The following is a 27,591-nucleotide window of genomic DNA, read 5'->3' as shown; positions in this document are numbered from 1 at the left end:
TTATTCTGGGTAGAAGTGAAAGGAACAGGCTGGTCATTATGGGGGACTTTAACTTCCCCAACATTGACTGGAAATGCTATAACTCTAGTACCTCAGATGATCAGTTTTTGTCCAATGTGTAACAGGAGGGTTTCCTGACACAGTATGTCGAAGGGCCGACAAGAGGGGAGGCCACACTGGATCTGGTGCCTGGTAAAGAACCAGGCCAGGTGTTTGATTTAGTTGTAGGTGAGCACTTTGGAGAGAGTGACCATAATTCAGTTACGTTTAGTTTAGCAATGGAAAGGGATAGGTACATGCCACAGGTCAAGAGTTATTAATGGGGTAAGGAAAATTATAATGTGATTAGGCAAGAATTAGGATGCATAGAATGGGGTAGCAAAATGCAGGGGATGCAAACAATGGAAATGTGGAGCTGGTTTAAGGAACAGATATTGCGTGTCCTTGATAGGTATGTCCCTGTCAGGCAGGGAGGAAGTGATAAGGTAAGGGAACCGTGGTTTACGACAGAAATTGCATCTCTTGTTAAGCGGAAGAAGGAGGCTTGCGCGTTGATGAGACAAGATAGTTCAGATGAGGCGATGGAGAGTTACAGATAGCCTAGGAAGGATTTAGAGAGTAAAGAAGAGAAAAGAGAGGACACGAGCAGTCTTTAGCAAATAGAATAAAGGAGAATGCTAAAGCTTTCCATTGGTATGTGAGGAATAAAAGGATGACTAGGGTAGGAATAGGGCCAATCAAAGACAGAAGTGGGAAGTTGAGTGTAGACCCTGTGGAGATCAGAGAGGCGCTAAATGGACATTTCTCATGGTTTTCACTCAGGAAAAGGAGAATATCGTAGAGGAGAAGAATGAGATATGAGATATTAGACTAGAAAGGATTGAGGTTAGTTATGAAGAGGTGTTATTAATTCTGGAAGGAGTGAAAGTAGACAAGTCCCCTGGGCCGGATGGGATTTATCCGAGGATTCTCTGGGAAGCTAGAGAGGAGATAGCAGAGCCTTTGGCTTTGATATTTGAGTTGTCATTGTCTACAGGTTTAGTACCAGAGGACTGGAGGATTGCAAATGTTGTGCCCTTGTTCAAGAACGGTAGTAGAGATGACCCAGGTAATTATAGACCAGTGAGCCTTACTTCTGTTGTAGTAAAGATTTTGGAAAAGATTATAAGAGATTGGATTTATAATCATCTAGCAAGCAACAATTTGATTTCAGTTAGTCAACATGGTTTCATCAAGGGCAGGTCGTGTCTTACAAACTGCAATGAGTTTTTTGAGAAGGTGATCAAGCATGTAAATGATGGTAGGGCAGTTGACGTGGTATACATGGACTTCAGTAAAGCCTTTGATAAGGTTCCACATGGTAGGCTGTTGGAGAAAATGCAGAGGCATGGGATTGAGGGTGATTTAGCAGTTTGGATTAGAAACTGGCTTTCTGAAAGAAGGCAGCGAGTGGTAGTTCATGGAAAATATTCAGCCTGGAGACCGGTTACTAGTGGTGTGCCACAAGGTTCTGTTTTGGGACCACTGCTGTTTGTCATTTTTATAAATGACTTAGACGCAGGCATAGGTGGATGGATTACGGGGAGAATGCGGGTAAGTGGAGTTGAAATGCCCATCAGCCATGATTGAATGGCGGAGTGGACTCGATGAGCCGAACGGCCTTACTTCCGCTCCATTTGTCTTATGCCATTTGTCTTATGGTTTTATGATTAGTAAATTTGCAGATGACACTAAAGTCGGTGGAGTAACGGACAGTTGGAAGAATGTTACAGGTTGCAGGGGAACTTGGATAAACTGCAGAATTGGGCTGAGACTTGGCAAATGGGGTTCAATGCAGCTAAATGTGAGGTGATTCACTTTGTGAAGAATAACAGGAAGGCAGAGTATTGGGTTAATGGAAAGATTCTTGGTAGTGTGGATGTGCAGAGGGATCTTGGAGCCCATGTACTTAGATCCCTGAAAGTTGCCACCCAGGTTGATAGTGCTGTTAAAAAGGCATATGGTGTGTTAGGTTTCATTGGTGGAGGGATTGAGTTCCAGAGCCGCACTACCATGCTGCAACTATACAAAACGCTAGTGCAGCTGCACTTGGAATATTGTGTGCAGTTCTGGTTGCCATATTTCGGGAAGGGTGTGAAAGCATTGGAAAAGGTGCAGAGGAGATTTACCAGGATGTTGCCTGGTTTGGAGGGAAGGTCTTATGAGGAATGGCTGAGACTTAGGTCTGTTCTCATTGGAAACAAGAAGGCTAAGAGGGGATTTGATAGAGACCTACAAGATGATCAGAGGATTAGATAGGGTAGACAGTGAAAGACTTTTTCCTAGGTTGATGATGTCAGCTTGCACGAGGGGGCATAACTGAAAATTGAGGAGTGATAGATTTAAGACAGATGCCAGAGGCAGGTTCTTTACTCAGACTGGTAAGGGGGTGGAATGCCCTACCTGCTAATGTAGTTAACTCAGCCAGATTAGGGAGATTTAAACAATCCTTGGATAAGCACATGGATGATGATGGGATAGTGTAGGGGGATGAGCTGAGAATAGTTCACAGGTCAGCGCAACATTGAGGGCCAAAGGGCCTGTTCTGAGCTGTATTGTTCTATGTTCTAAGATTTTGAAGATGAGGAAACCCAAGGGAAGAAATTTAAAGTTTGGAGGGGTACCATACACTATGACACAATGAACACATGCAACAGCATACCCAGGCTTTTATAATTAGACTTGAGCTTTTCAATCTTGAAATGCAAATTTAGTACCTGAAGAAAAATCAGTTCCTCTGTAAAGTTTCTCTTTCAGCTGAGACACCACCAGAGTCACATCTTCAGGGGCATTTTGTAAAATTTCAACCGCTCTGTCATGGGTGATGCCTTCTAAAGTGATACCATTTACAGATATCAGCCGATCACCTGCAGATAGTGAAAGCACAGAGGTTATTTAACAAGCAGCAATATTGCAAACATTTTTGGTGCATTTTAAAAGGAGAGGTTGAAATAGTTTTACCTTGCTTCAAGATACAAAATTACGTGGAATTTCACAACATTCCACTTCATAGAAATGCAACTATGCTCAAGTAGAATGAGTTCAAGTAGAAATCATTTTGAATAAAATATTGAATGGAAACACTTTTTTTAAAAATTGAAGTGACCTATTTAAGTTGATGTCCATGATATGGTAATAAAATAGTCAAAAAGGAAAGTGTAATATAAATGTTGTCCAAGAAACATGACTGTAAAAGATAAGGAAATGTTCATACAGAGTTTGTAGGAAATGCTCACAAGCTCAAAAAATCTTCATATCTCCTCATACTGTTGGAAAATAAGGCATCAAGTGCACATGTTGGTCATTATTTGACACAGAGTCTATTAATTGGGCTGCAAAGTGACTGACAAGTAGAAGTGCATTCTTCTTGACCCAGAAAAAAAATAAACAGCTCCTTTGCAGGGAACCATATTTAAATATTTGAAAGAGAACCTTCTTCCTAATCAAGGTCACAATTTTGTCCTGGACTGACAAAGGGTAGCCCACTGGATCTCTTCAGGGTCTTGGAATGTTAAAACCTGTTACACTGGGAGTCTCTGCCCTTACCTCTCCTCCTATGCCACTCGCCTGGGAACTTACACCTCTCATGGCTTGCAGAGTCTCAGCCTACTTTCTTGATCATGTCTTGCCAGACTATGTGATAAAAGAGCTGAGAAATTTCAACTCCTCCTCCTTCTCTAAGGATCATTTACAGTACAGGTGTATGAAGTACCTGGCTTTAAACGGTGATCCAACTCTGCTGGCCCTCCTGGCATTATTGTAGTGACAAAAATTCCTAAATCCAGTTTGCCAGTTTTTTCTCCACCAACAATTTGAAAACCTATTTGAAATAGTAATTAAATAATATTAATAGGATATTTTAATGACATTAGTAAGGCATTGTTAATTGGTCACCTTTTGTCATAGAGGACCCCAAAAACACATTGTGACATTGAGCATTTCAATTTAAGTTCTTTATTTCATATTATGTGCCTTCTTACAGTTTTTCCATCATTAGGTTGTGCAGAGGAAAAAAAAACTAACTTTTCAACAATTTCCAGTTTAGGTTTCACCCACTAGCAAGAGGACCTTGACGTTTATTATCCACAAAAACAATTGCAGTACGTATTTTCCCTTGATCTTCACTGTCAAAATGTGTAGACATTAGTCATATCAACTGCTCTAACAATCTGAGGCTTCCATAGATAAATTGAACAAATACACTGAGTCAACATACCCAAGCCATGTTTTACATCCTTCTTCAGTCTTATACATCTAAGCTCTCTCTCAGGTGAGGGCAAGGCACTAAATTTCTGATGAAGGGTATCTTTCAAAGAAAAAAAAATCAAGACTCCAAGTTAGTACATTCAAAAGTTGAATATATTAGAAACAGCAATAAAAAACAAATTTCAAAAAAACAAAACTACTCATTACAAATATTTTCACTATGTTTTCATTAATGAATAATTTAATTTGCTTTAGCATCATCTTGATAATTACTACAATTTTCCATTCTTTTCTAATTCTTTTATGATAGCGTCTATTTAATAGAAACATGTACTATTTCAGAACTGCAGCTGTTTTCTGTGCAAAGGTCATCAGAATGGTGGTGTGTCAAAACATTTTAGAATATATTTAGGGCCAGCAATTGAGAAAGTTGGCATTAAGGGGATTTAAACACTTTTGGTCAGAATTGAAATACTCGTTCACATAACAGTTTGATAGAATAATTAGAAGTTTTGCAGCTCCAATTATTCTGTTGAAATTGTTGCATATAATATAACAAGAAAGTATCATAAGCCAGTTAAAATATCACTGCCAGGAACAAACACTAATGATTAGTGTTCATTTGTGAATTTGGTTTCTCCCATTTTTCTTTGTTCTCCAAATGAAGCATTTAAATATCAGTAACTAAAGGTATTTTGGTATGTTGTATACAGTTAATATATAATTATTTTAAGTTAAATTCAATATTTACTGACGAATAAATTAAAAGTCTTCTTTCTATCACACAATCATAGCTTTCGTACAACACATTTGTGTCACCTAATCATAAACAAATTTATTCCATAGAAGTGACTAGAAACAAATTACAAGTTTGGATCCTATAATTAGACAAGTCAATTTTAACAGCTGCGTGGAAAATGATGCATCATATTCCAAAAACACCCAAGTAAAGTAAGGATTTTAATAAACATGGATTATATCCAAACCTGAATACTATGGCTTTGGGAAAAAAAACTGTATTCTAAGCACGAGAGAGTAAATTTAGACGAGACAAGTTCCTGATCTTCGTTGAGCCATTTGGAGTTAGCATCAAGCACAATGCAGTCTCTCCAGAGGAAAGGACAGAAAATGCAAGATAATCATTCCATCATTGCACATCTGCCAACAGCAACTTTACATCTGAAGCTGCTATAGATCCTGGAACAGATTTCCTGTCAGGTCGCTTAATTTGAAAAAGAAAATGTACCGGGATCTGGAGAAGAAGCAAGAAGAGAAAAAGAAGAAATATCTTTCAAGTAGTGACAGAAACTATCTTCTGAAGGTTAGTGATGGAATAAATTATTGACCTTAAAGGGGAATGATCTCTCTACAAATTAGATACTTTGAAGAGACACATTTCATTTTATAAGATCACAAAAAATTTCAGTGGTGCATTTGATGGTCAGAAAGCTATTAGTGGCCTCAAAATCAGATATGAACGGAGGATAGTTTGGTTTTCTCAATGAATGGTGAGTCACAATTAATTTGTATATGGGAAAATACAATTTCAGTACAGAAATTCATTCTCTCAGAAATGTATCTGTAAAATTATTAAGCATATTGGATCCAAGTTTTAGTTTAGTTTGCAATTTAGTTCAACATTAACACAATTTAAAAGTTCCAAGAACAAATCTATTTGTTGAAAAACAAAATTAGAAATAATTCAAAATTCAATCATGCTTTCAAAATATTTTCATCAATTTGCAATATATTCCAGGTCATTATTTATATATGCTGTACCAATACATAAAGTAAAAAATAAATGCAATCATTTTAAGATATGAATTTCTCCTCTCCCTCCTTTTTCCAACCCACTTGACAAAGCAATTATGTTAGAATATCTTCTGGCTCAGCAAGCACTTAATTTTCCCATTTCACACTGTTAATTGGAAACGGCATGTAATTCCTTAATGCGCTTGTGGGAGAAAGATATCTTGCAAAATGTTCTGGTGGGTCAACAAAAAGCAGTAACCTCAGATGACTTTTACATGTTTTTCTGGTTATAGGAAGGAGGTAGATCAATATTAATATGAACTATTAATATAAAATGAGATCTTTGGGTTAAAAGAGATGATTTTGAAAATACGCTCTGCCATTTTCCATGCTTAAATTCACCGGGAGACAGGCTGATTATTTTAATATAAATTGTGAAAGCAAACTTTAATAGCGAAATCAAAATCACTGAAAGAAAAATAAAAAGACTAAAACATTACCTGCAAGAAGTTTCTGTTAGGCGGCAGGGAAAGTGAGAAAAACAGAGAGAGCAATAGAAGTAGAAATGCAGAAGTTTGAGAAGCTGATGTTGTACAGTCACACCAAGGCTTTAAACAGTGAAGGCACTTGTACATTGTAAACTCAGTTCGTTCAGCTGCCTACCATTGGCTGTCAAGGTAGCAGGGGTTGATGGGATCCCAGAACTGTGCATGCTAATCCCTGATAACAAAACATACAGTAATAAAAAAATACATAAAAGCTGAAAAATAGAATCCATATGATTTCAATAGCAAAATAAGTACTCTTGATTTGTGACCAATTTCTCAGAACACCTTATGCAGTTGTATAAATTTAGATTTTGAATTTAACCAAAAAAAATTAAAATGCTAACACAATCCCTTCACTGAACAGGCACAGAAGGGGTTAAATTTCTGTCATGCACTCCTGGTTGGTGAGCTTCCCACTGGTTTCAGTAAAGTGAATAACATGCTAATTTGAAAGCATAGTGCAATTCCCCTTTCCAGGTGGTTGAACTTCTCTCTGTTGGCAGATCAGTTCAGACTGCAGCTGCCTTTACAGCAAAAATGCAGCAACAGTGCGAAGTAAATTGCTTCACATTTCTACTACTATTGCATTGTATATGCATTCTAAGCAAAAAGAGCACTCTGACCAGAGATTAATGTGCCATATAATTAACTTGGCAAAACAGACCATGAGAAATAGGAATTGGAGTAGGGTATTCAGCACTGCCATTCAAAAGGATCATATCTGATTCGACATTCCTCAAATCCACTATTCTGCACTTTCCCTTGATTCCCCTACTCATCAATAATTTCGCTGTACTTATCTATAAGCGTACTCAAGCACTTGCCCCTATAGATCTCTGCAAAAAGGTATTCCAGAGACTCAACCCTCAGAAAAGAAATTCCTTAACTTAATCTTAAACTGGCACACTTTCATTCTGAGACAATGCCCTCTAGACCTAGATACTCCCCTGAGGGAAATATCCTCTCAGCATTTACTCTATCAAGCCCCTAAAAAATCCTACATGTTGAATTGAAGTCACCTCTCATTCTTCTAAACTCCACTGAGTAGAGTCTCAATGTGTCTGGCCTTTGCTCATAAGACAATCCCTCCATACCAGGGATTGTTCCATTGAGGCAACTAAAAAGTCAAAAGATTTATTATTAATTATTGTAAGTGCTATTATTTTGAGACACACAATATGATAACACTGATTACAAAAGTTAAACCATGACATATCAAGAGATCAACTTTAGAACAAGGAACTTTACTCAAAATCCTTGTGCTATAAGTGCTTTCAAGTAAAATAGAGACAATCAAATGCAGTGGAAACCATAAATAATAAGTAGTCATTTCAAATAGTGAAAGCTTTGTGTGATACATAGTGTTACTCTTACTTAAACCACAGCTGATGATCAGTGGATAATCATGAAATTACCAGTCATTAACCGCTGAATGTGGAACCACCAGAATTAACTAAACTGAGAAACCAGACTGCTATCCAACATGTGAATTTCTTTACAATCACCTTTTTTCTGTTAACACAATAAAATAACTGCAGAAGTTCCACAGCCTTTGATAGCTGTGGACGTTAACTGTCCAAGTGTTTGGTTATACACCAAACGCTTTAGTAATATGTCAAAAAAATTATTTCAGCCTAAGGCAGCTATAAAACCCTCACTTACAACTGGAATTTTTTATGGAATTCATCTTCAAAATTTATAAATTTGTATTCTACTATTTTTTGCTGAGTAACTTGTAACTCAAACAATTATGAAGCCTTATTACTACACGTCATGTACCATTGCATCTGTGTCAGCTCTTTGAGAAAGCAAGCCAATTAGTCTCATTCTGCTTCCATATTCCCACTGCCTTGCAAAATTTTGACCTTCTCAAGTATTAATCCAAAGCCCTTTTGAACATTACTCTTCAACATGTTTCCAACATAGCATACCATCTTCCCATGCAAACATTTCTTCCCTTTATATCATGTTTCTGGCCCTGTCTCACCAATGAATACATGATTGACTCTGTCAAAACCTTCCATAATTTTACATACAACTATAAACTTTCCATAATATTCCCATAAGCATCTCTGCTATAGGGAGAGCAATACCATTTCTATTAGTCACCATCCATAACTGAAGTCCATTAATCCTTAGTGTAAAGGAAAAATTATACCATCTTCAAGGCTTTGTCATCATCCCTGAAATCTGTTGCATTTTCTGGTAACTGGAGCAAATTGTCTCACATGATTGAAAGCTGCCTGGGAATTCAAATTAAAATAAATGAACTTTCAGATCTAAAGCTGGATAGTAAAAGGTCCCATTTTCCATTACTGAGTGCCGGGACCAGGATCTGTGATTGCCCCCGGCTGCTGTCAAGGTGGTGCAGGCAACCTGCAAACTTTATGCTCATCAGTTTCATGGTGAGAACTATAAGCTTTCCAGGCTAGAAATGCAATTTTGCTGTTCTCTTTGAAGACTGAGAAAAGACATGATGTCTGGTTAAAATTAGTAGACAGCAAATCATACAGTCCACATCCCTATTGCTCATTCCATATTCTTTACAGGTGAATGACATGGTGGCGCAGTGGTCAGCATTGCTGCCTCACAGTGCCAAGAACCTGGGTTCCATTCCAACCTTGGGTGATTGTCTGTGTGGAGATTGCATGTCCTCCCAGTGTCTGTGCGGGTTTCCACTGGGTTCTCCAGTTTCCTCCCAAAGGTATGCAGGTTAGGTGAATTGGTCATGTGGGTTTGCAGGTATGGGTGGGCCTGGGTGGGATGCTCTTCAAAGGTTTGGTGCAGACTCATTGGACCAAATGGCCTCTTTCTATACTGTAGGAATTCGATGACTCCTTGGGGCTCAGTCCCGGGCAGCATTATTGATTCAGTGATCCAAATCTCTAAAATGCTGAGGAGAATGCATGATATTAACAGGTCAAGTACATTACAGAAATCTGATCCCAAGATAGATGAGAAGGCGAAAGTGAGGACTGCAGATGCTGGAGATTAGAGTCGAGTGTGTAGTGCTGGAAAAGCACAGCAGGTTAGGCGGCATCCGTGAAGCAGGAGAATCGACGTTTTGGGTAAAAGCCCTTTGTCAGGAATGATGAAGGGCTTTTGCCTGAAACACTGACTCACCTGCTCCTTGGATGCTGCCTGACCTGCTGTGCTTTTCCAACATCACACATACATATGGAGAAACTGATCCAACACAAACAAAGAGACCTTGGGAGTGCAGGTTCACAGATCCTTAAAAGGTGGAGACATAGGTAGACAGGGTGGTGAAGGTGGTGTTTGGTACACTTGCCTCTATTGGTCAGAGCATTGAGTATAGGAGTTGGGACGGCATGTTGTGGCTGTACATGACATTGGTTCAGTCACTTTTGGAATACTGCACTCAATTCTGGTCTCCCTACTAGAGGAAAGAGGAAGGTTTGAGCCAAAGGGAGAGGCCAAATAGGCTGGGACTATTTTCTCTGAAGCGGTGGAGGCTGAGGGGTGACTTTCTTGAAGTTTAGAAAATCATGAGGGGCATGGATAGGGTGAATACACAAGGCCTTTTCTCCAGGCTAGGGAAGTCGAAAACTAGAAGGCATAGGTTTAGGGTGAGAGGGGAAAGATTTAAAAAGGACCTAAGGGGCAAATTTTTCACACACAGGGTGATGCATGTATAGAATGAGTTGCCAGAGGAAATGGTGGAGGCTGGTACAATTACAACATTTAAAAGGCATCTGGATGAGTACTTGAATAGGAAAGATTTACAAGGATATGGGCAAATGGGACTAGATTAATTTAGGATATCTGGTCGATATAGACGAGTTGGACTGAAGGGTCTCTTTCTGTCCCGTACATCTCTACAGCTCAATGTGTATACGGAATTTAATCAGATAGTTCAATCCTCTGAAGCTGGTTGGATGTTCTGAGAAATCCCATTGTGCAGTTCAGCTGAAACCAAACTATTTCCCTCCTTCTAAAAGGCAGTATTGCGTCCCATTCTCTGATTCCAGTTTACCTGGGACAGATCCACTCTCAACCTCATTGAAATTGGTCCAACTCCAATTAAGGATTTTTTTATTCTAGATTGGTCCTTGTCCTTTTTCCATAACCAACCTAAACCTTAGGACACTATGATCACTGCACCATAAGACATAGGAACAGAAATAAGGTCATTCAGCCCATTGAGTCTACTCCGCCATTCAATCATGGCTGAAACGTTTCTCAACTCCATTCTCCCACTTTCTCCCCATAACCCTTAATACCCTTGACAATCAAAAGCCTATCTCAGTCTTAAATATACACAATGACCTGGCCTTCACAGCAGTCTGTGGCAGTGAGTTCCATAGTTTAATGACTCTCTGGCTGAAGAAGTTTCTCCTTATCTCCATTCTAAAAAGGTCTTCCCTTTACTCTAAGGCTGTGCCCTGGGGTCCTAGCCTCTCCTATCAATGGAAACCTCTTCCCAACATTTACTCTGTCCAGGCCATTCAGTATTCGGAGCTGAAAAATGTGTTGCTGGAAAAGTGCAGCAGGTCAGGCAGCATCCAAGGAGCAGGAGAATCGATGTTTCGGGCATAAGCCCTTCTTCAGGAATGAGGAAGGTGTGCCAAGCAGGCTAAGATAAAAGGTAGGGAGGAGGGACTTGGGGGAGGGGCGTTGGGAATGCGATAGGTGGAAGGAGGTTAAGGTGAGGGTGATAGGCCGGAGAGGAGGTGGGGGCAGAGAGGTCGGGAAGAAGATTGCAGGTCAAAAAGGTGGTGCTGAGTCTGAGGGCTGGGACTGAGAAAAGGTGGGGGGAGGGGAAATGAGGAAGCTGGATAAATCTGCATTCATCCCTTGTGGTTGGAGGGTTCCTAAGCAGAAGATAAGGCGCTCTTCCTCCAGGCGTCGCGTTGCCATGGTCTGGCGGTGGAGGAGGCCGAGGACCTGTATGTCCTTGGCGGAGTGGGAGGGGGGAGTTAAAGTGTTCAGCCACAAGGCGGTTGGGTTGGTTGGTGCGAGTGTCCCAGTGTGTTCTCTGAAACGTTCCACAAGTAGGCGGCCTGTCTCCGCAATGTAGAGGAGGCCACATCGGGTGCAGCGGATGCAGTAAATGATGTGTGTGGAGGTTCAGGTGAATTTGTGACAGATATGGAAGGATCCCTTGGGGCCTTGGAGGGAAGTGAGGGGGGAGGTGTGGTGCAAGTTTTGCATTTCTTGCGGTTGCAGGGGAAGGTGCCGGGAGTGGAGGTTGGGTTGGTGGGGTGTGTGGACCTGACGAGGGAGTCACGGAGGGAGTGATCTTTCCGGAATGCTGATAGGGGTGGGGAGGGAAATATATCCTCGGTGGTGGGGTCTGTTTGGAGGTGGCGGAAATGACGAAGGATGATACGATGTATCTGGAGGTTGGTGGGGTGGAAGGTGAGGACCAGTGGGGTTCTGTCCTGGTGGCGATTGGAGGGGTGGGGTTCAAAAGTAGAGGAGCGGGAAGTGGAGGAGATGCGGTGGAGAGCATCGTCAACCACATCTGAGGGGAAATTACGGTCTTTGAAGAAGGAGGCCATCTGGGTTGTTCGGTATTGGAATTGGTCCTCCTGGGAGCAGATGCGGCGGAGGCGAAGGAATTGGGAATATGGGGTGGCGTTTTTACAGGGGGCAGGGTGGGAGGAGGTGTAATCTAGGTAGCTGTGGGAGTCAGTCGGTTTATAGTAAATGTCCGGATTGAGTCGGTCGCCCGAGATAGAAATGGAGAGGTCTAGGAAGGGGAGGGAGGAGTCTGAGACGGTCCAGGTAAATTTGAGGTCGGGGTGGAAGATGTTAGTAAAGTGGATGAACTGTTCAACCTCCTCGTGGGAGCACAAGGTAGCGCCGATACAGTCCCAACCCTCGGACTCAGCACCGCCTTCTTGACCTGCAATCTTCTTCCCGACCTCTCCGCCCCCACCCCCTCTCTGGCCTATCACCCTCACCTTAACCTCCTTCCACCTATCGCATTCCCAACGCCCCTCCCTCAAGTCCCTCCTCCCTACCTTTTATCTTAGCCTGCTTGGCACACCTTCCTCATTCCTGAAGAAGGGCTTATGCCCGAAACGTCGATTCTCCTGCTCCTTGGATGCTGCGCTTTTCCAGCAACACATTTTTCAGCTCTGATCTCCAGCATCTACAGTCCTCACTTTCTCCTACTTCATTCAGTATTCTGTCAGTTTCAAATAGATTTCCCCCTCATCCTTCTAAATTTCATTCAGTATAAACCCAGAGACCTCCAATGTTCCTTGCATGTTAAGCTTTTCACTCCTCTGTCCATTCTCATGAACTTCTTTTGAACACGCTCCAGGGCCAGTACATCCTTCCTGAGACATGGGGCCCAAAACTTTTCACAATACTCCAAATGTGGTCTGACCAGAACCTTATAGAGCCTCAGAAGTACACCCCTGCTTTTATATTCAAGTTCTCTCATATTAAATGCCATCATGGCATTTGCCTTCCTAACTACTGACTCAACCTGCAAGTTTATTTCGAGAGAATCCTGGTTTAGAACTCCCAAGTCTCTTTGTACTTCAGACTTCTGACTTTTCTCCCCATTTAGAAAATAGCCCATACCTCTATTCTTCTTAAAGTGCATGACCTGCCACTTTTCCACGTTGTACTCCATCTGCCACTTCGTTGCCTACTGTCCTAACCTATCCAAATCCTTCTGCTGCCTCCCCACTTCCTCAATGCTACCTGTCCCTCTATCTATCTTTGTATCGTCTGCAAACTTCGCCAGAATGCCCTCAGTTCCTTCATCTAGTTCGTTAATGCATAAAGTGAAAAGTTACAGTCCCAACACCGACCTTGCGGAACATCAGTGGTCACTGGCTGCCATCCTAAGAAAGACCCTTTTATCCCCACTCTCTGCTGTCTGCCAGACAGCCAAGCTTTGATCCATGCTAGTACCTTGCCTCTAACACCATGGACCTTTATCTTATTCAGCAGCCTCCTGGACAGCACCTTGTCAAAGGCCTTCTTGAAGTCCAGTTAGAGAACATCCATTGGCTCTCCTCGGTCTAACCTGCTCATTACTTCCTCAAAGAATTCTAGCAGATTTGTCAGGCATGACCTCCCCTTGGATGGAACCATGCTGACTTTACCCTATTTTATCATACACCTCCAAGTATTCAGAAATTTCTAACTTCACAATGGGACTTCAAAATCTTCTCTATGACGGAGGTTAGGCTAATCGGCCTGAAATTTTCCATCTTTAGCCTTACTCCCTTTTTAAACAGGGGTGTCACATTAGCAATTTTCCAGTCCTCTGGGAGCTTCTGACTCCAGCGACTCCCAAAAGATCACCACTAACACCTCCATTTTCTCTTCAGCTATCTCCTTTAGAATTCTGGGGTGTAGTCCATATGGTCCAGGTGATTTATGCACCTTCAAGCCATTCAGTTTTCCTAGCACCTTCTCCTTGGTGATGGCCACCATACTCAGCTCTACCCCCAACTCTCTTGAATTTTTTGAATATTACTCGTATCATCCACTGTGAAGACTGACACAAAGTAATTATTCAGCCATTTCCTTCTTCCCCACTATTACCTCTCCAGTGTCATTTTCCAGTTGTCCACTGTCCACTTCTGCCTCTCTTTGTCCTTTATCCAAAGAAACGCTTACAGTCTTACTGACTAGCTTACGCTCATATTTAATCTTTTCCCTCCTTATTTCTTTCTTCATTGCCTTCGGTTGGTCTTTGTAAGCTTCCCATTGCCCTTTGCCACATTATAGACTTTCTCTTTTGCTTTTATGCTAGCCCCGACTTCCCTAGTCAGCCATGTTTGCCTCATCCTCCCTCTACAATGCTGCCTTTTCCGAAGGATGTATTTTCGCTGTCTTCTGAATTAATCCTAGAAACTCCTGCCATTGTTTTCCTGATAACTGATTTTCTTCATAGAGCCTTGATGAACTTATACCTTTCCACTTAACACTAGGAAGGACTATAATGTTAACATTTAAGTTCATTTCTTTATTTTTCTACTTATACTAAGAACAACTGTAATGCTTCACTTTTAACTTAGTTTCTTTATCGGACTACAGAGGAACCTCGATTATCCGGCATTCGATTATTCGAAGATTGGATTATCCGGCAAGATCGTAAGGTCCCTATGTTTGGCTAAACTATGTTATCCGACATTCGATTATCTGGAATTCGTTAACCGAATGAAATACTCCCCCCCGTGTCCTTCGGATAATAGAGGTTCCTCTGCACTTGGTACTTAAATTTTGTACCTCGGTACTTTGTACCTAAGATGGCACCATGAAAGGCGGCACTGTACAGTTTTCACTGTACTCCTGTACTTGAGTACACATGACAATAAAGCTTGGATCAAACATAATGATCAAGAAACTCTGCTAAACACATTTCAGAAACTCTTCAGTGCTCCTTACATTCCTACTCTTAGAGAATAAATTAGGATAGTTGAGGATCTTTATCATCATCATTCTTTGGCTCTTGCACTTTCCTGTAATTTCACTCCTAATTTGCTCCTTCATATCTTTCTCACTAGTGAGTAGCCTCAATAGTACCTCTATCATTTCTTGATTCTAACCAAATAGATTCTGTGCTTGACCTATCCAAGCTATCGTCTCTCTCCAGTACTGCCATATTCTCTATTATCAATGTTGCCATCCTTCCTTATTTCTATCCTTCCTTCCTAGACACCTTTTATCCAGGAATATTTAGTATCTGGTCTGACACATTGATAAATTAAGTTTTCATTGTTACCAGGTCATTATATTTTCATGTGGTTGTGTGCCTGCTGAAAACTTATCTTACTCATTGCATTTGGTATGTTTACATGCATGTACTGTAAACCTATTTTAATCTTTGCTGTACTCCCACTTGATCTAATCTACCAATGTCTTACTATTTCTTGCTTCAGTACCAACTATGTGTTTTTTTTTTAAAAAATCCTTTGTGTTTCTTTCTAATGCCACATCTTGGTGACCAACTCCTTGACAAATTAGTGTAAAATCTCTCAAACATCACTAGCAAAACCTCCACAAAGGGTATGGAGTTGTACTCAGGTACAACCTTTCCAGACTGCAAAGGCTTCGTGCCCCTCAGAACTAGTCCCAATGAGACCTATAACTCCCAAACAAATCAATGCAAGTTATGTTAAGATATAAATATTCAGGAGGAAACCCATTTGGGGTAGAAATACACAGCAACACTAAAGTATGAACTGTGTGTTACAAAACACATTTCCTGCTCATGCAAAACACTATAGTGCATATATAAATAAAATTAGCTCCTCTTTGATGTGTACTGTGTCTGACCTATTGCATATGCCTCCTCAGTTGATGAAGAGTCGGACCCAGGATTTCTTCGGGCAGGGCTTCTGTGCAAGACAGCTTGAGACTTCTTTGGATTGATGACACTTGAAAAGGACCATAAAATAAAAGCAATCAAACAATGATGTAAACTAAATTCTAGACTTAAAATATCTGACAGCAAGGTGAACCATACAAGACCTACTTTGGTAAACAACTTGTAATTGTTCACTTTTCACAATATTTAGTTAATATTCATTAATTTGCACCCAAGCATTAAAAACAAATCAATATTCCACTATGAAGAAGCACAAACATACTTTAATAGTGAGTTTTCATAAAAATAGCATTCACTAATAGGGAAGAAGGAATTACAACGATCTTAAGTTTTCTTATGATGGGAAGGAGGAAGAGGAGATCAGGTAATTAAATAGTCAATGCCTTTCTGAAAGAAGCAAATCCATTTTTCGAACCTTTTTAACAGTGATTACATTTAAAATTCAAAATCTAATGTTAACAAGCATGCAGTATCATCCTGATAAAGTAGTAGCAGCAGCATGTTCCTTGAAATACTCCATTATTTTTGGGAAATGTTTCCAACATGATGAGGAATGATGTTTTTGTCCCAGTAACAAAGGCTAAAGAAGCATTTGGAAGCCATGGGATTCCCAAGACCTTGCTTGGGAGATCTTACCCTTCTTGGCATTACAGGTCAGGAGACTATTATTTAGATAAATCTAATGGATTGCTGTAGTTCATGCAGTAGGTTGGACATACTGCAGCCAGTGTGTGGAGGAGTGTGTGGGCTTACAGCAATCCAATGACATCACTCTACTCAGTCATGTTTGATCAGGCCACGAAATTGCAAACACATATCCACCCTACTATGTAACAAATGAAAACCCCATTAAAGCAATAGTAGCAAAATGGACAGAAAAGGAGACACCAGTGGTAAATGATAGTTTGTTAAAATGAAGAGGATTGATGTTTTCCAGGGTTCAATGTGAGGACCATGCTGCTTTTGATATTAAATTAACATCTTCAACTTGGCATAAATCAGGGTACAGGGCGTGATTGTGAAATCTGAACTGACAGCTCTGAAATACAGCAAACAGTAAGTAGGATAGTATTAGACTTCAATGAACAAACAGACACACAACAGATAGAACATAGAACATAGAACATAGAACAATACAGCACAGAACAGGCCCTTCGGCCCACGATGTTGTGCCGAACTTCTAACCTAGATTAAGTACCCATCCATGTACCTATCCAAATGCCGCTTAAAGGTCGCCAATGATTCCGACTCCACCACTCCCACGGGCAGCGCATTCCATGCCCCCACCACTCTCTGGGTAAAGAACCCACCCCTGACATCTCCCCTATACCTTCCACCCTTCACCTTAAATTTATGTCCCCTTGTAACACTCTGTTGTACCTGGGGAAAAAGTTTCTGACTGTCTACTCTATCTATTCCTCTGATCATCTTATAAACCTCTATCAAGTCACCCCTCATCCTTCGCCGTTCCAACGAGAAAAGGCCGAGAACTCTCAACCTATCCTCGTACGACTTCCTCTCCATTCCAGGCAACATCCTGGTAAATCTTCTCTGCACCCTCTCCAAAGCTTCCACATCTTTCCTATAGTGAGGCGACCAGAACTGCACACAGTACTCCAACTGTGGCCTAACCAAAGTCCTGTACAGCTGCAACATCACTTCACGACTCTTGAATTCAATCCCTCTGCTAATGAACGATAATACTCCATAGGCCTTCTTACAAACTCTATCCACCTGAGTGGCAACCTTCAAAGATCTATGTACATAGACCCCAAGATCCCTCTGTTCCTCCACCTGACTAAGAACCCTACCATTAACCCTGTATTCCACATTCTTATTTGTTCTTCCAAAATGGACAACCTCACACTTGGCAGGGTTGAACTCCATCTGCCACTCCTCAGCCCAGCTCTGCATCATATCTAAGTCCCTCTGCAGCCGACAACAGCCCTCCTCACTGTCCACAACTCCACCTATCTTCGTATCATCTGCAAATTTACTGACCCACCCTTCGACTCCCTCATCTAAGTCATTAATAAAAATTACAAACAGCAGAGGACCCAGAACTGATCCCTGCGGAACTCCACTTGTAACTGGGCTCCAGGCTGAGTATTTACCATCTACCACCACTCTCTGCCTTCGACCGGTTAGCCAGTTTTCTATCCAATTGGCCAAATTTCCCTCTATCCCATGCCTCCTGACTTTCCGCATAAGCCTACCATGGGGAACCTTATCAAATGCCTTACTGAAATCCATGTACACTACATCCACTGCTCTTCCCTCATCCACATGCTTGGTCACCTCCTCGAAGAATTCAATAAGACTTGTAAGGCAAGACCTACCCTTCACAAATCCGTGCTGGCTGTCCCTAATCAAGCAGTGTCTTTCCAGATACTCATAAATCCTATCCCTCAGTACCCTTTCCATTACTTTGCCTACCACAGAAGTAAGACTAACAGGCCTGTAATTCCCGGGGTTATCCCTATTCCCTTTTTTGAACAGGGGCACAACATTCGCTACTCTCCAGTCCCCTGGTACCACCCCCTTTGCCAGTGAAGACGAGAAGATCATTGCCAACGGTACTGCAATTTCCTCTCTTGCTTCCCACATAATCCTAGGATATATCCCGTCAGGCCCGGGGGACTTGTCTATCCTCAAGTTGTTCAAAATGTCCAACACATCTTCCTTTCTAACAGGTATCTCTTCTAGCTTACCAGTCCATTTCACACTCTCCTCTTCTACAATACGGTCCCTCTCGTTCGTAAATACTGAAGAGAAGTACTTGTTCAAGACCTCTCCTATCTCTTCCGACTCAATACACAGTCTCCCACTACTGTCCTTGATCGGACCTACCCTCGTTCTCGTCATTCTCTGGTTTCTCACATACGCATAAAATGCCTTGGGGTTATCCTTGATCCTATCCGCCAACGATTTTTCATGCCCTCTCTTAGCTCTCCTAATCCCTTTCTTCAGGTCCCTTCTGGCTATCCTGTATCCCTCCACTGCTCTGTCTGAATCCTGTTTCCTCAACCTTATGTAAGCCTCCTTCTTCCTCTTTACCAGACATTCAACCTCTCTCGTCAACCAAGGCTCCCTCACACGACCATTTCTTTCCTGCCTGATAGGTACATACATATCATGGACACGTCGTATCTGCTCTTTGAAAAAGTTCCACATTTCCACCACATCCTTCCCTGACAGCCTATGCTCCCAACGTATGCTCCTCAAATCCTGCCTTACAGCATCGTAATTTCCCTTCCCCCAATTATAAAATCTACCTTGTTGTGCGCACCTATCTCTCTCCATAACCAAGGTGAAAGTCACAGAATTGTGGTCACCATCACCAAAATGTTCACCCACTAACAAGCCCACCACTTGTCCCGGTTCATTACCGAGTACCAAATCCAATATGGCCTCCCCTCTGGTTGGACAATCTACATACTGCGTTAGAAAAGCTTCCTGGACACACTGCACAAACACCGCCCCATCCAATCTACTTGATCTAAAGAGCTTCCAATCAATATTTGGGAAGTTGAAGTCGCCCATGACTACGACCCTGTGGCTTCTGCACCTTTCCAAAATCTGTTTCCCAATCTGTTTCTCCACATCTCTGCTGCTATTGGGGGGCCTATAGTAAACACCCAACAAGGTGACTGCACCTTTCAGCAATGAAATTCAGCAACTTCAGCAATTTCAGCAATGAAATTCAAAGCAGAAAATTACAAGGTGATACATTTTGGCAGCAAAAGTGAGGAGAGGTATTAGAAGCAAAAGCGTATACTTTTAATTAGAGGATGTAAGAAGCAAGATATCTGGCTCTATTTATGCACAACTTTCTGAAAGAGACTGGACAGGTCAACAAAGTAATAACTGCGATATAGTGGCTCAGTGGTCACAGTATCAGGGATTGGGATTTAATTCCAGCCTCGGGCAATTGTCTGTGTGGAGTTTGCACTTTCTTCCAGTGTCTGCGCGGATTTCCTCTGGATGCTCGGTTTCCTCCCATCGTCCAAAGGTGTGCAGGTTATAAGTGGATTGGACATGTTAAATTGCCCATTGTGTCCAAGGATGTGTAGGTTAGGTGAATCAGCAATGGAATTTGCAGGGTTACAGGGATAAGGTGGGTGGGGGCGATCTGTGAGGTGCTGTACGAAGGGTTGATGTGGTCTTGAAGGGCTGAATGGCCTGTTTCCACACTGAAGGGATTCTATCCTTTTAAAGCATCTGGGTTTTATAACCCAGCTTTTGGCTCGGAAGTAAGGAAGTGGTGCTACTTTGGCATATTGTCCTCAATTCTGGGTACTACATTTTAAGAAGTTGAACTCTTTGGAGTGGCTATAAAAGAGCTTTCCACGGATGAGAGATTACAGTCATGTAGCCAGACTGCAGAAGTTGATTATCAGTGAGCAAGAAATCAGATCGATATTTGGTAAAGCTATTTAAATATCACTTTGGATTTAGATGCAGTACATGTGATACTACAGACAAGATAATTGTTTCTCTCAGATAGTTAACACAGGGTCAACGAGTTGCACGGCCTCTTGCTATGTCATAACCGTTCTACGATCGTTCTCTGATTTTATGATAAACCAAAACTGTTTCAATAGATAGAACTGGATAAATACTTCAAGGAGAAAGAACTTGCAGGGATATGGAGAAACAGTGGGGGATTAGGACTAAATATTCTTTAAACAATCTAAATGTAGATTCAAACAGCGGAAAGGTCACTTTCTCTGCTGTATTGTTCTACAACTCTGTCTGGGATTGATTTTCATTCCTTCCAATGTTTGCAGCTGTGTCCAGCAGATAATCAAGCTTTCCACCTCTTGAGCTTTTTAGAAAGATAGGACATTGGGTTGGAGTGGAGGTTGGGTAGGTAAGGAGCCAGCATTTCTGCCTTGTTTCTTTTTAAGCTACAGTCTGCATGTAATCACATGGCAAATGGGAAGGCGACAGGGAATTAAAGAGTGCACAATTCCAGTTATGATGTCAGGAACCACATTCTGCTGACAAAATCTCATCCATGTTCTTCTTTTCAAGGTCTCTGCCCAAAGGCAGGTCCTGGGCAGTCACTTGCCCAAACATGGCTAAGTACCATAATTTTATTTTACTAAATGAGGGCAAAAAAGTAGCCTCTCCCTCTCTCAAGAGAAAAAATTTGCAAACTTCAAACTGTTAATCTGAGCCACATCTTTCAAAATGAAATAACTGGATCCTAGAGTATGGGATACCACTAACTTACATACAAAAAATAATTTTAAAATTAAAATGGTAAACATAATAAGGCTATACATTCATCCTCAAATGTTAAGAGGAGATAGTGGAGGTCCTGACCACAATACTTCAAGCATAACCAGATACAGAAGGTGTCCCAGAGGATTTTAAAAATGAATAACTGGACAAAGTAGGTAGCAAAAGGATAACGAGTCTAACATCAGAAATAGATAAACTTTTAGAGGCCATAGACTTGATAATTAACTCTAGGATGATGGGCTGAAGAAATGTTAAAAACAGATGAACGCAAAATTCCTTTCCCAAATATTGCCACCATATGCAATCACTGCCATTTTATGATTTTGTGTTTGGTTGTTGCAATGGTCCTGCCATCAAGAGATGAGACACTTCATTAAAACCTATTAATTATGTTCTCATAATGTAATGGGAGTTTGATTTAGATTCAATAGCTGCTATTTGAGTTTCACTGGACTTGGGAAATATGACAAGCTACTGGCTTAAGAAAACAAATCTTTCTTACAACATGCCTCCTGGGTCAAAAATAGTCCATCCAGCCTCTGAAATAACACCATCTCCTTCTGTCAACTGTAGCCTGTCTCTCACCCTATCACGATCAGTGGGCCTTACTCTCCTAAATTCCAATCTGTAATTCCCTCCTTACGTAGTTTCTTACTCCCACTCAACCCTAAGTCCAATTCATTCATCATGCGCATGTTCACTGACCTACACCATGTCCTATCCTGCCAAAGCCTCTGATTTGAAGTTATCTTTGTACATAAATATCCTTAGCCTTGCTCCTCTCCAAGTCTGTACATCAATTAGCTTCCATTCTCCCTGCATCCAATTCTGGACTCGCAAGCATCTCCCTCCTTTGCACCATCACTGGTTATACCTTGAACCATCAACATTCCACATTCAGTAGAATATGGGCCATTAGTCAAACCATACCTGGAATATGGTGTACAGATTTAGACTCTTTCATACGGAAGGGTACATTTGCACCAGAAAGAACGCAATGAAAGTTAATTTGTCTGATCCCGGAGGTGAAAGAATTAACTTAAAAGGTGAGATCAAGTAGATCAAGCCCATTTTTCTTTGAATTTAGAATGGTTGTAAACTTTTAGATTCCTCTATTCCAGATCTGCGGGTGGGTGCTCAGTTGTTGAGTATAGTCAAGAAAAAGATTAATGTACTTGGAAACTAAGGAAATTAATGAGGAAGAGAAAGTGGAGTGGAGCTAGAAGATCTACTTTGACCTTAGTAAATAGTGGAGTGGGTTCAAAGAGCTTACCTTTGCTTCTTTTCCCAAGTTACCTTCCAGCCCAACTTCTTTTCCTCTCTCATACACATGCTTTAACTCTCACAATGGCCTCATTATGAACCCTCCTGGGTCTCATGGATCACAGAGACCAATACACATCAGTGTAGACACAAGGGTAACATGACCAGTACAGACCTCTGCACATGCCCAGCTGTAGGTTATATGCTTAACCTGTGGGTATTGGTGTTTAATACCCACAGGCTGCACCTAATAAAGTACACAAGTATCTTGATGTGTTACTTGTTAAATTTATCTAACATTAGAAAGGGGTTAACTGTCCATCTTTTGCAATAATAAAGTTCCCAGAGCTTAATTAGCTGCATGTGCACAAATGTGCATTTTCCCGATTTGGAAAGGTTCGAAGTAGATGTCATCACTGTAACGTCACACTCGTAGCCACTCAAACCTGAACTCCTTGGAAAACTTCACTTTCAGAATGACCTCAATCGCATAAAGAAGCTACATAGGAAAGTCACAAAATGGATACCAAAAACATAATCCATTAGCTATATGGAAATTTCAGAAAAACTGGGATTATTTTCATAATAGCAGAATAGGAAAAGAGCATGTTTGACAGGGTATTCAAAATTATAAACAGGGTTTAAAGGTTGTAATCTAGATTGATCAGTCAGTGCCAAGCATTAAGTAGCAAAGGTTATAGAAATTGGGAAATTTGGGATCTTGAAAATTCTCATCGATCAACAGTTTCAGAATTATGGCTTCCTACTTTGAGTCCTGAGTTAGGTGTGAGTGCTCCAAGTGATGGATTACAGTAGCAACTGACCGACTGACAACATTCAAATAACTATGCCGTAAGTGGTGAAAGAAAACCATAATCTCCCTTTTCATTATCTGATTAAAAATGGCAGCGGTTGACTCTGGAAGTTGAAAAACATGAGATGTGCAGGTCATTATATAGGCAAGCCCCGATGATTTCAGCATAAAATAAAATTAACCAATCAAAATTCAGCAGAATTTCAGGATATACAAGAGATTCATAAAAAGATTCAGGGTGTACAAGAGATTTAAAAAAGATTAAGGACACATATGTGCAGAAGTGATTAAAAAAAAAGTGAACATTTCAGTGAGGAAAGATAAAGTGATAGACTCAAATGCATTCCTGTAAAGATCTAAGTGACTGCAGAACTGTTTAGCAAGTACAATGATAATGTGATGTCAGCTATAAATTAGAAAGACATAAAGTCTTCTCAGAAGAGGGACTGCAATTTTTTTTTTGCTATTTACTGCTCTAATTTGTTTTTAGGAATTAGGGAGATAATGGACATTCCCCTTTTCAATGCCTAGTCTGAGACTGTGACAAGTATTTCCAGACTCGTCCAACCAGAGGAAACATCCTCCCAGTATTTACCTGATCAAGCCCCTTATGAATTATAAATGTTTCAGTTCAAGCATCTTTCATTCTTCTAAATGCATACTTCCTTAATATATTTATATACACATATATAGAAAGTATGCACAAGTGCATATACTTTTCTGTGTGCAATTAATGTTGGAGCAACCAAAGAAAAGCAACAAGTGTACTTTTGTCAGAGGAGCCCAGATTCAGAGACCTAACTTAAAGAAATCAAAATTGGTTAGGTAGGTAATTATTTTTCTTACTGAACTCCTGGATAATTGTAGTAAAAGTTTTCAGAATTCTGTTTAAAGCCAAAATATTATCTCAAACTGCAGCTTTGTTCCATCATGGTGTTTGCCTAGAGTATTAAAACGTGCAATCCGCATAACATTTGATTAGAGGACTTAACAAGAGCTAATAGATTCTCCAAAGATAAACAAAAATGACAACACACTCTCTGTCTTGGCATTTATTTCTCCCATAATGCTCTACAGCAACATAGGGCATTATTTTTTATGTTACTGTATTGCTTGAAAGCAACATTTTTTTAAATTATGCATGAGGACAATGACATTATGGAGCTGCAAGCTCAGACCCATAATTTTGGATTTTCACACCTTTGGTAAAGTAACTTTGGTCATTTGTTTCTGATATTTCATTGTTAAAAGCATGCCACATAATATAAAAATAACTCACAAGAGGTAAAAGAACATACCTGTTTTTAATTCGTCGCTCACTTCCCACTACGGACTCAGTATCTGATCGATGGCATGAATGTTTTACTTTGCGTTCAGTGTCCCCTTCCAGGAGATTTGAAGAACGAAACAACTGATAGCTAAAGTTGGGTGTACTTCTTCGTTTTGACTCGGAAACTTGTCGAAGATCATAGGAAGATTTGCTGAGGATTGGAGGATGTTGGTCCCACAAAGTACGATATATCTTGTCTTTTGAGATGTCGTATAAGGGCTGGTTCAATGCTGCCTCCGACCTAGACATGCGTTTTAGGAGTTCAGAGCGCATTAAGTGCGACTGATCAGTTAATCTGCTGTGTGCACTGGCGGCAAGACTAATACTGCTATTCACCCTGCCCATGGAGAATAAACCTGCAGAATCGCCATTGTAGTTCAGGTTGCTGACAGACAAGCTTTCTAAAGAGGCACAGGTGGAGAAAAAAAGAAGGAATTCAGTAAGCATGTTGTTACTACTGTCTTCCTAAGCTCCTCTTCCTCTCAAACTCCAACTCCATACTATACCCAGCAAAATAAGTGCACTGGACAAATCAGAAGTGATACTTCTAATGTTTATTTTTCCGTATGAGAAAGGCTTAGGTTTTTAGTTGAGATTGGGAATCAACCTAAGGAGAATTGCAGTTATAAACATACATCTAGTCTCTCATTGATATGTTGAAGCTGTCACATATTGCAATATCACACAAAGCATGCTAGTAACGCAGATAAAATCAAATTCTTTCCTCAGAGATCTGTAATTTGATACCTTAAATGAACCTCATTAGCAGTTTCACCAATAAACTATACACTTTTAAATGAGAATAGAAATTGCAAAGGCACTGCCATATTTTTTTCAGTCTTTCTTAAAACCGGAGAGGTCCCAGAAGACTAGAAAATTGTAAATCTTACATACTTGTTCAAAAAGGGCTAAAAGGATAAGCCCAATGACTACAGGTCAGTCAGTTTAAGTCTGGGGGGATGGGGAAACTTAAAAAAAACAATATCATTCAATGCAAGGAGATGAAAGCTGTGAACTAAATAAGCAGGAATATGTTACTTTCTGAAAGTATAGGTAAGATAGAGTTATTCGTGAGGTAACATTATTTGTATGGGATAGGATAAGTAGGAGTTCAAAGAATGATCTTGAATTGGAAGATGTAGAACAGAGATTAAATAAGGTTTAATGAGGGTGTGTAACAAAGGCATAATTAAACAGGGGTGATTTTAATCTTCATATAGATTGGAATAGTTAAGATTAGAAGAGGAATCCATAAGGAAGAAATCAGAGTGCATTCAGGTCAGTTTCCTAGAACAAATGTGGATCCAAAAAGGGATCAAGGTTTAGTGGACAGCAAAGAGGGTTACCTCAGACTACAACGGGATCTGGATCAGATGGGCCAATGGGCTGACGAGTGGCAGATGGAGTTTAATTCAGATAAATGCGAGGTGCTGCATTTTGGGAAAGCAAATCTTAGCAGGGCTTATACACTTAATGGTAAGGTCCTAGGGAGTGTTGCTGAACAAAGAGACCTTGGAGTGCAGGTTCATAGCTCCTTGAAAATGGAGTATCAAGTAGATAGGATAGTGAAGAAGGCATTCAGTATGCTTTCCTTTATTGGTCAGAGTATTGAGTACAGGAGTTGGGAGGTCATGTTGTAGCTGTACAGGACATTGGTTAGGCCACTGTTGGAATACTACATGCAATTCTGGTCTCCTTCCTATCGGAAAGATGTTGTGAAACTTGAAAGGGTTCAGAAAAGATTTACAAGGATGTTGCCAGGGTTGGAGGACCTGAGCTACAGGGAGAGGCTGAACAGGCTGGGGCTGTTTTCCGTGGAGCATAGGAGGCTGAGGAGTGACCTTATAAAGGTTTACAAAATCATGAGGGGCATGGATAGGATAATTAGACAAAGTATTAGCCTGGGGGGCGGGGAGAAGAGTCCAGAACTAGAAGGCATAGATTTAGGGTGAGAGAGGAAAGATATAAAAGAGATCTAAGGGGCAACTTTTAGGGTGGTGCGTGTATGGAATGAGCTGCCAGAGGATGTGGTGGAGGTTAGTACAATTGCAACATTTAAAAGGCATTTGGATGGGTACGTGAATAGGAAGGGTTTGGAGGGATATGGGCCGGATGCTGGCAGGCAGGACTACATTGGGTTGGGATATCTGGTCGGCATGGACGGATTGGACCAAAGAGTCTGTTTCCATGCTGTACATCTCTATGACTCTAAACTATTTTGTATTTGGTGATCACAGATTTAATAAATGATGTCAGAGTAAAAGATTCCCTCAGAAACAGTGATCATAAGATGGTCCGGTTTAGAATTCAGTCTGAGAGAGGAACTTACACCATAAATAGATGTACTTACCTTAAATAAGAGTTATTACAAAGGACTGAGGGCAGAGTGATGTCTAAGAAAACAGTTCATGACTCACAGCAAAGGTATATTAGAGTGAGGAAGAAGGATTCTAGGAAGGGGATAAACCAACCATGTTTGAGCAGGGAAGTTAAAGATAGCATCAGATTGAAAAACAAACATCAATATGGCAAAACGTTAGTGGTAACACAAAGAATTGGGAAAGTTTTAAAAACCAACAAAAGATAACCCAAAAAATAATAGATCGGAAGTAAATAAACTTTGAAGGAAAACTTGCAAGCAATATCAAGACAGACAGACAGACAGATAGACTGCAGGGGCTTGTTTAAATATATAAAAAAGGAAGGGAGGAGCCAAAATGACCATAAGCCCCTTAGAGAACTAGGTTGTGGAAACAATAATGAGAAACTAGAAAATGGCAGAGCAATTGAATAAATGCTGAGCATTATCTGATAATAGAAGACACGAACAGCATCCCAAAAACCACTAAATAATCAAGGGGACAAAGAAAGAGTGGAAATAAATACAACAATCATCACTAGAGAAAAAGTAAGGACCTGAAAGAACTGCGGATCCTGGAGTCAGAAAGAAAAACAGAAATTGCTGGAAAAGATCAGGTCTGACCTGAACAGGAAGGGTCACTCGACCTGAAACGTTAACTCTGATTTCTCTTCACAGATGCTGCCAGACCTGCTGAGCTTGTTC

The 27,591-nt window shown here is 40.7% G+C and overlaps 1 protein-coding gene across 9 annotated transcripts in view; it reads right to left on the bottom strand.

Moving 5' to 3' along the window:
• The window catches only part of ptpn13 (protein tyrosine phosphatase non-receptor type 13), a 265,898-nt gene that overhangs the window by 121,142 nt on the left and 117,165 nt on the right, over positions 1 to 27,591 (bottom strand). For 7 of the 9 annotated variants that reach the window (XM_043695917.2, XM_087985860.1, XM_087985871.1 and 4 more), the window contains 6 exons: positions 24,496 to 24,928; positions 15,819 to 15,919; positions 6,661 to 6,717; positions 4,256 to 4,345; positions 3,752 to 3,859; positions 2,757 to 2,906 (listed from right to left, as the gene is read on the bottom strand). In XM_043695917.2, coding sequence (XP_043551852.2) covers positions 2,757 to 2,906; positions 3,752 to 3,859; positions 4,256 to 4,345; positions 6,661 to 6,717; positions 15,819 to 15,919; positions 24,496 to 24,928 — 939 coding nt within the window. The remainder of the gene's footprint in view (positions 1 to 2,756; positions 2,907 to 3,751; positions 3,860 to 4,255; positions 4,346 to 6,660; positions 6,718 to 15,818; positions 15,920 to 24,495; positions 24,929 to 27,591) is intronic. The other 2 variants (XM_087985859.1, XM_087985873.1) reach the window with 1 other exon arrangement.

Source organism: Chiloscyllium plagiosum, unplaced genomic scaffold (assembly GCF_037043375.1).
Source record: "Chiloscyllium plagiosum isolate Xiang-an unplaced genomic scaffold, Cpla_swu_hap1 HiC_scaffold_1, whole genome shotgun sequence".
In the NCBI taxonomy this organism is placed as follows: domain Eukaryota; kingdom Metazoa; phylum Chordata; class Chondrichthyes; order Orectolobiformes; family Hemiscylliidae; genus Chiloscyllium; species Chiloscyllium plagiosum.
The sequence above is the reverse complement of the archived record's forward strand: the minus strand, read 5'-3'. Positions and strand labels throughout refer to the sequence as shown.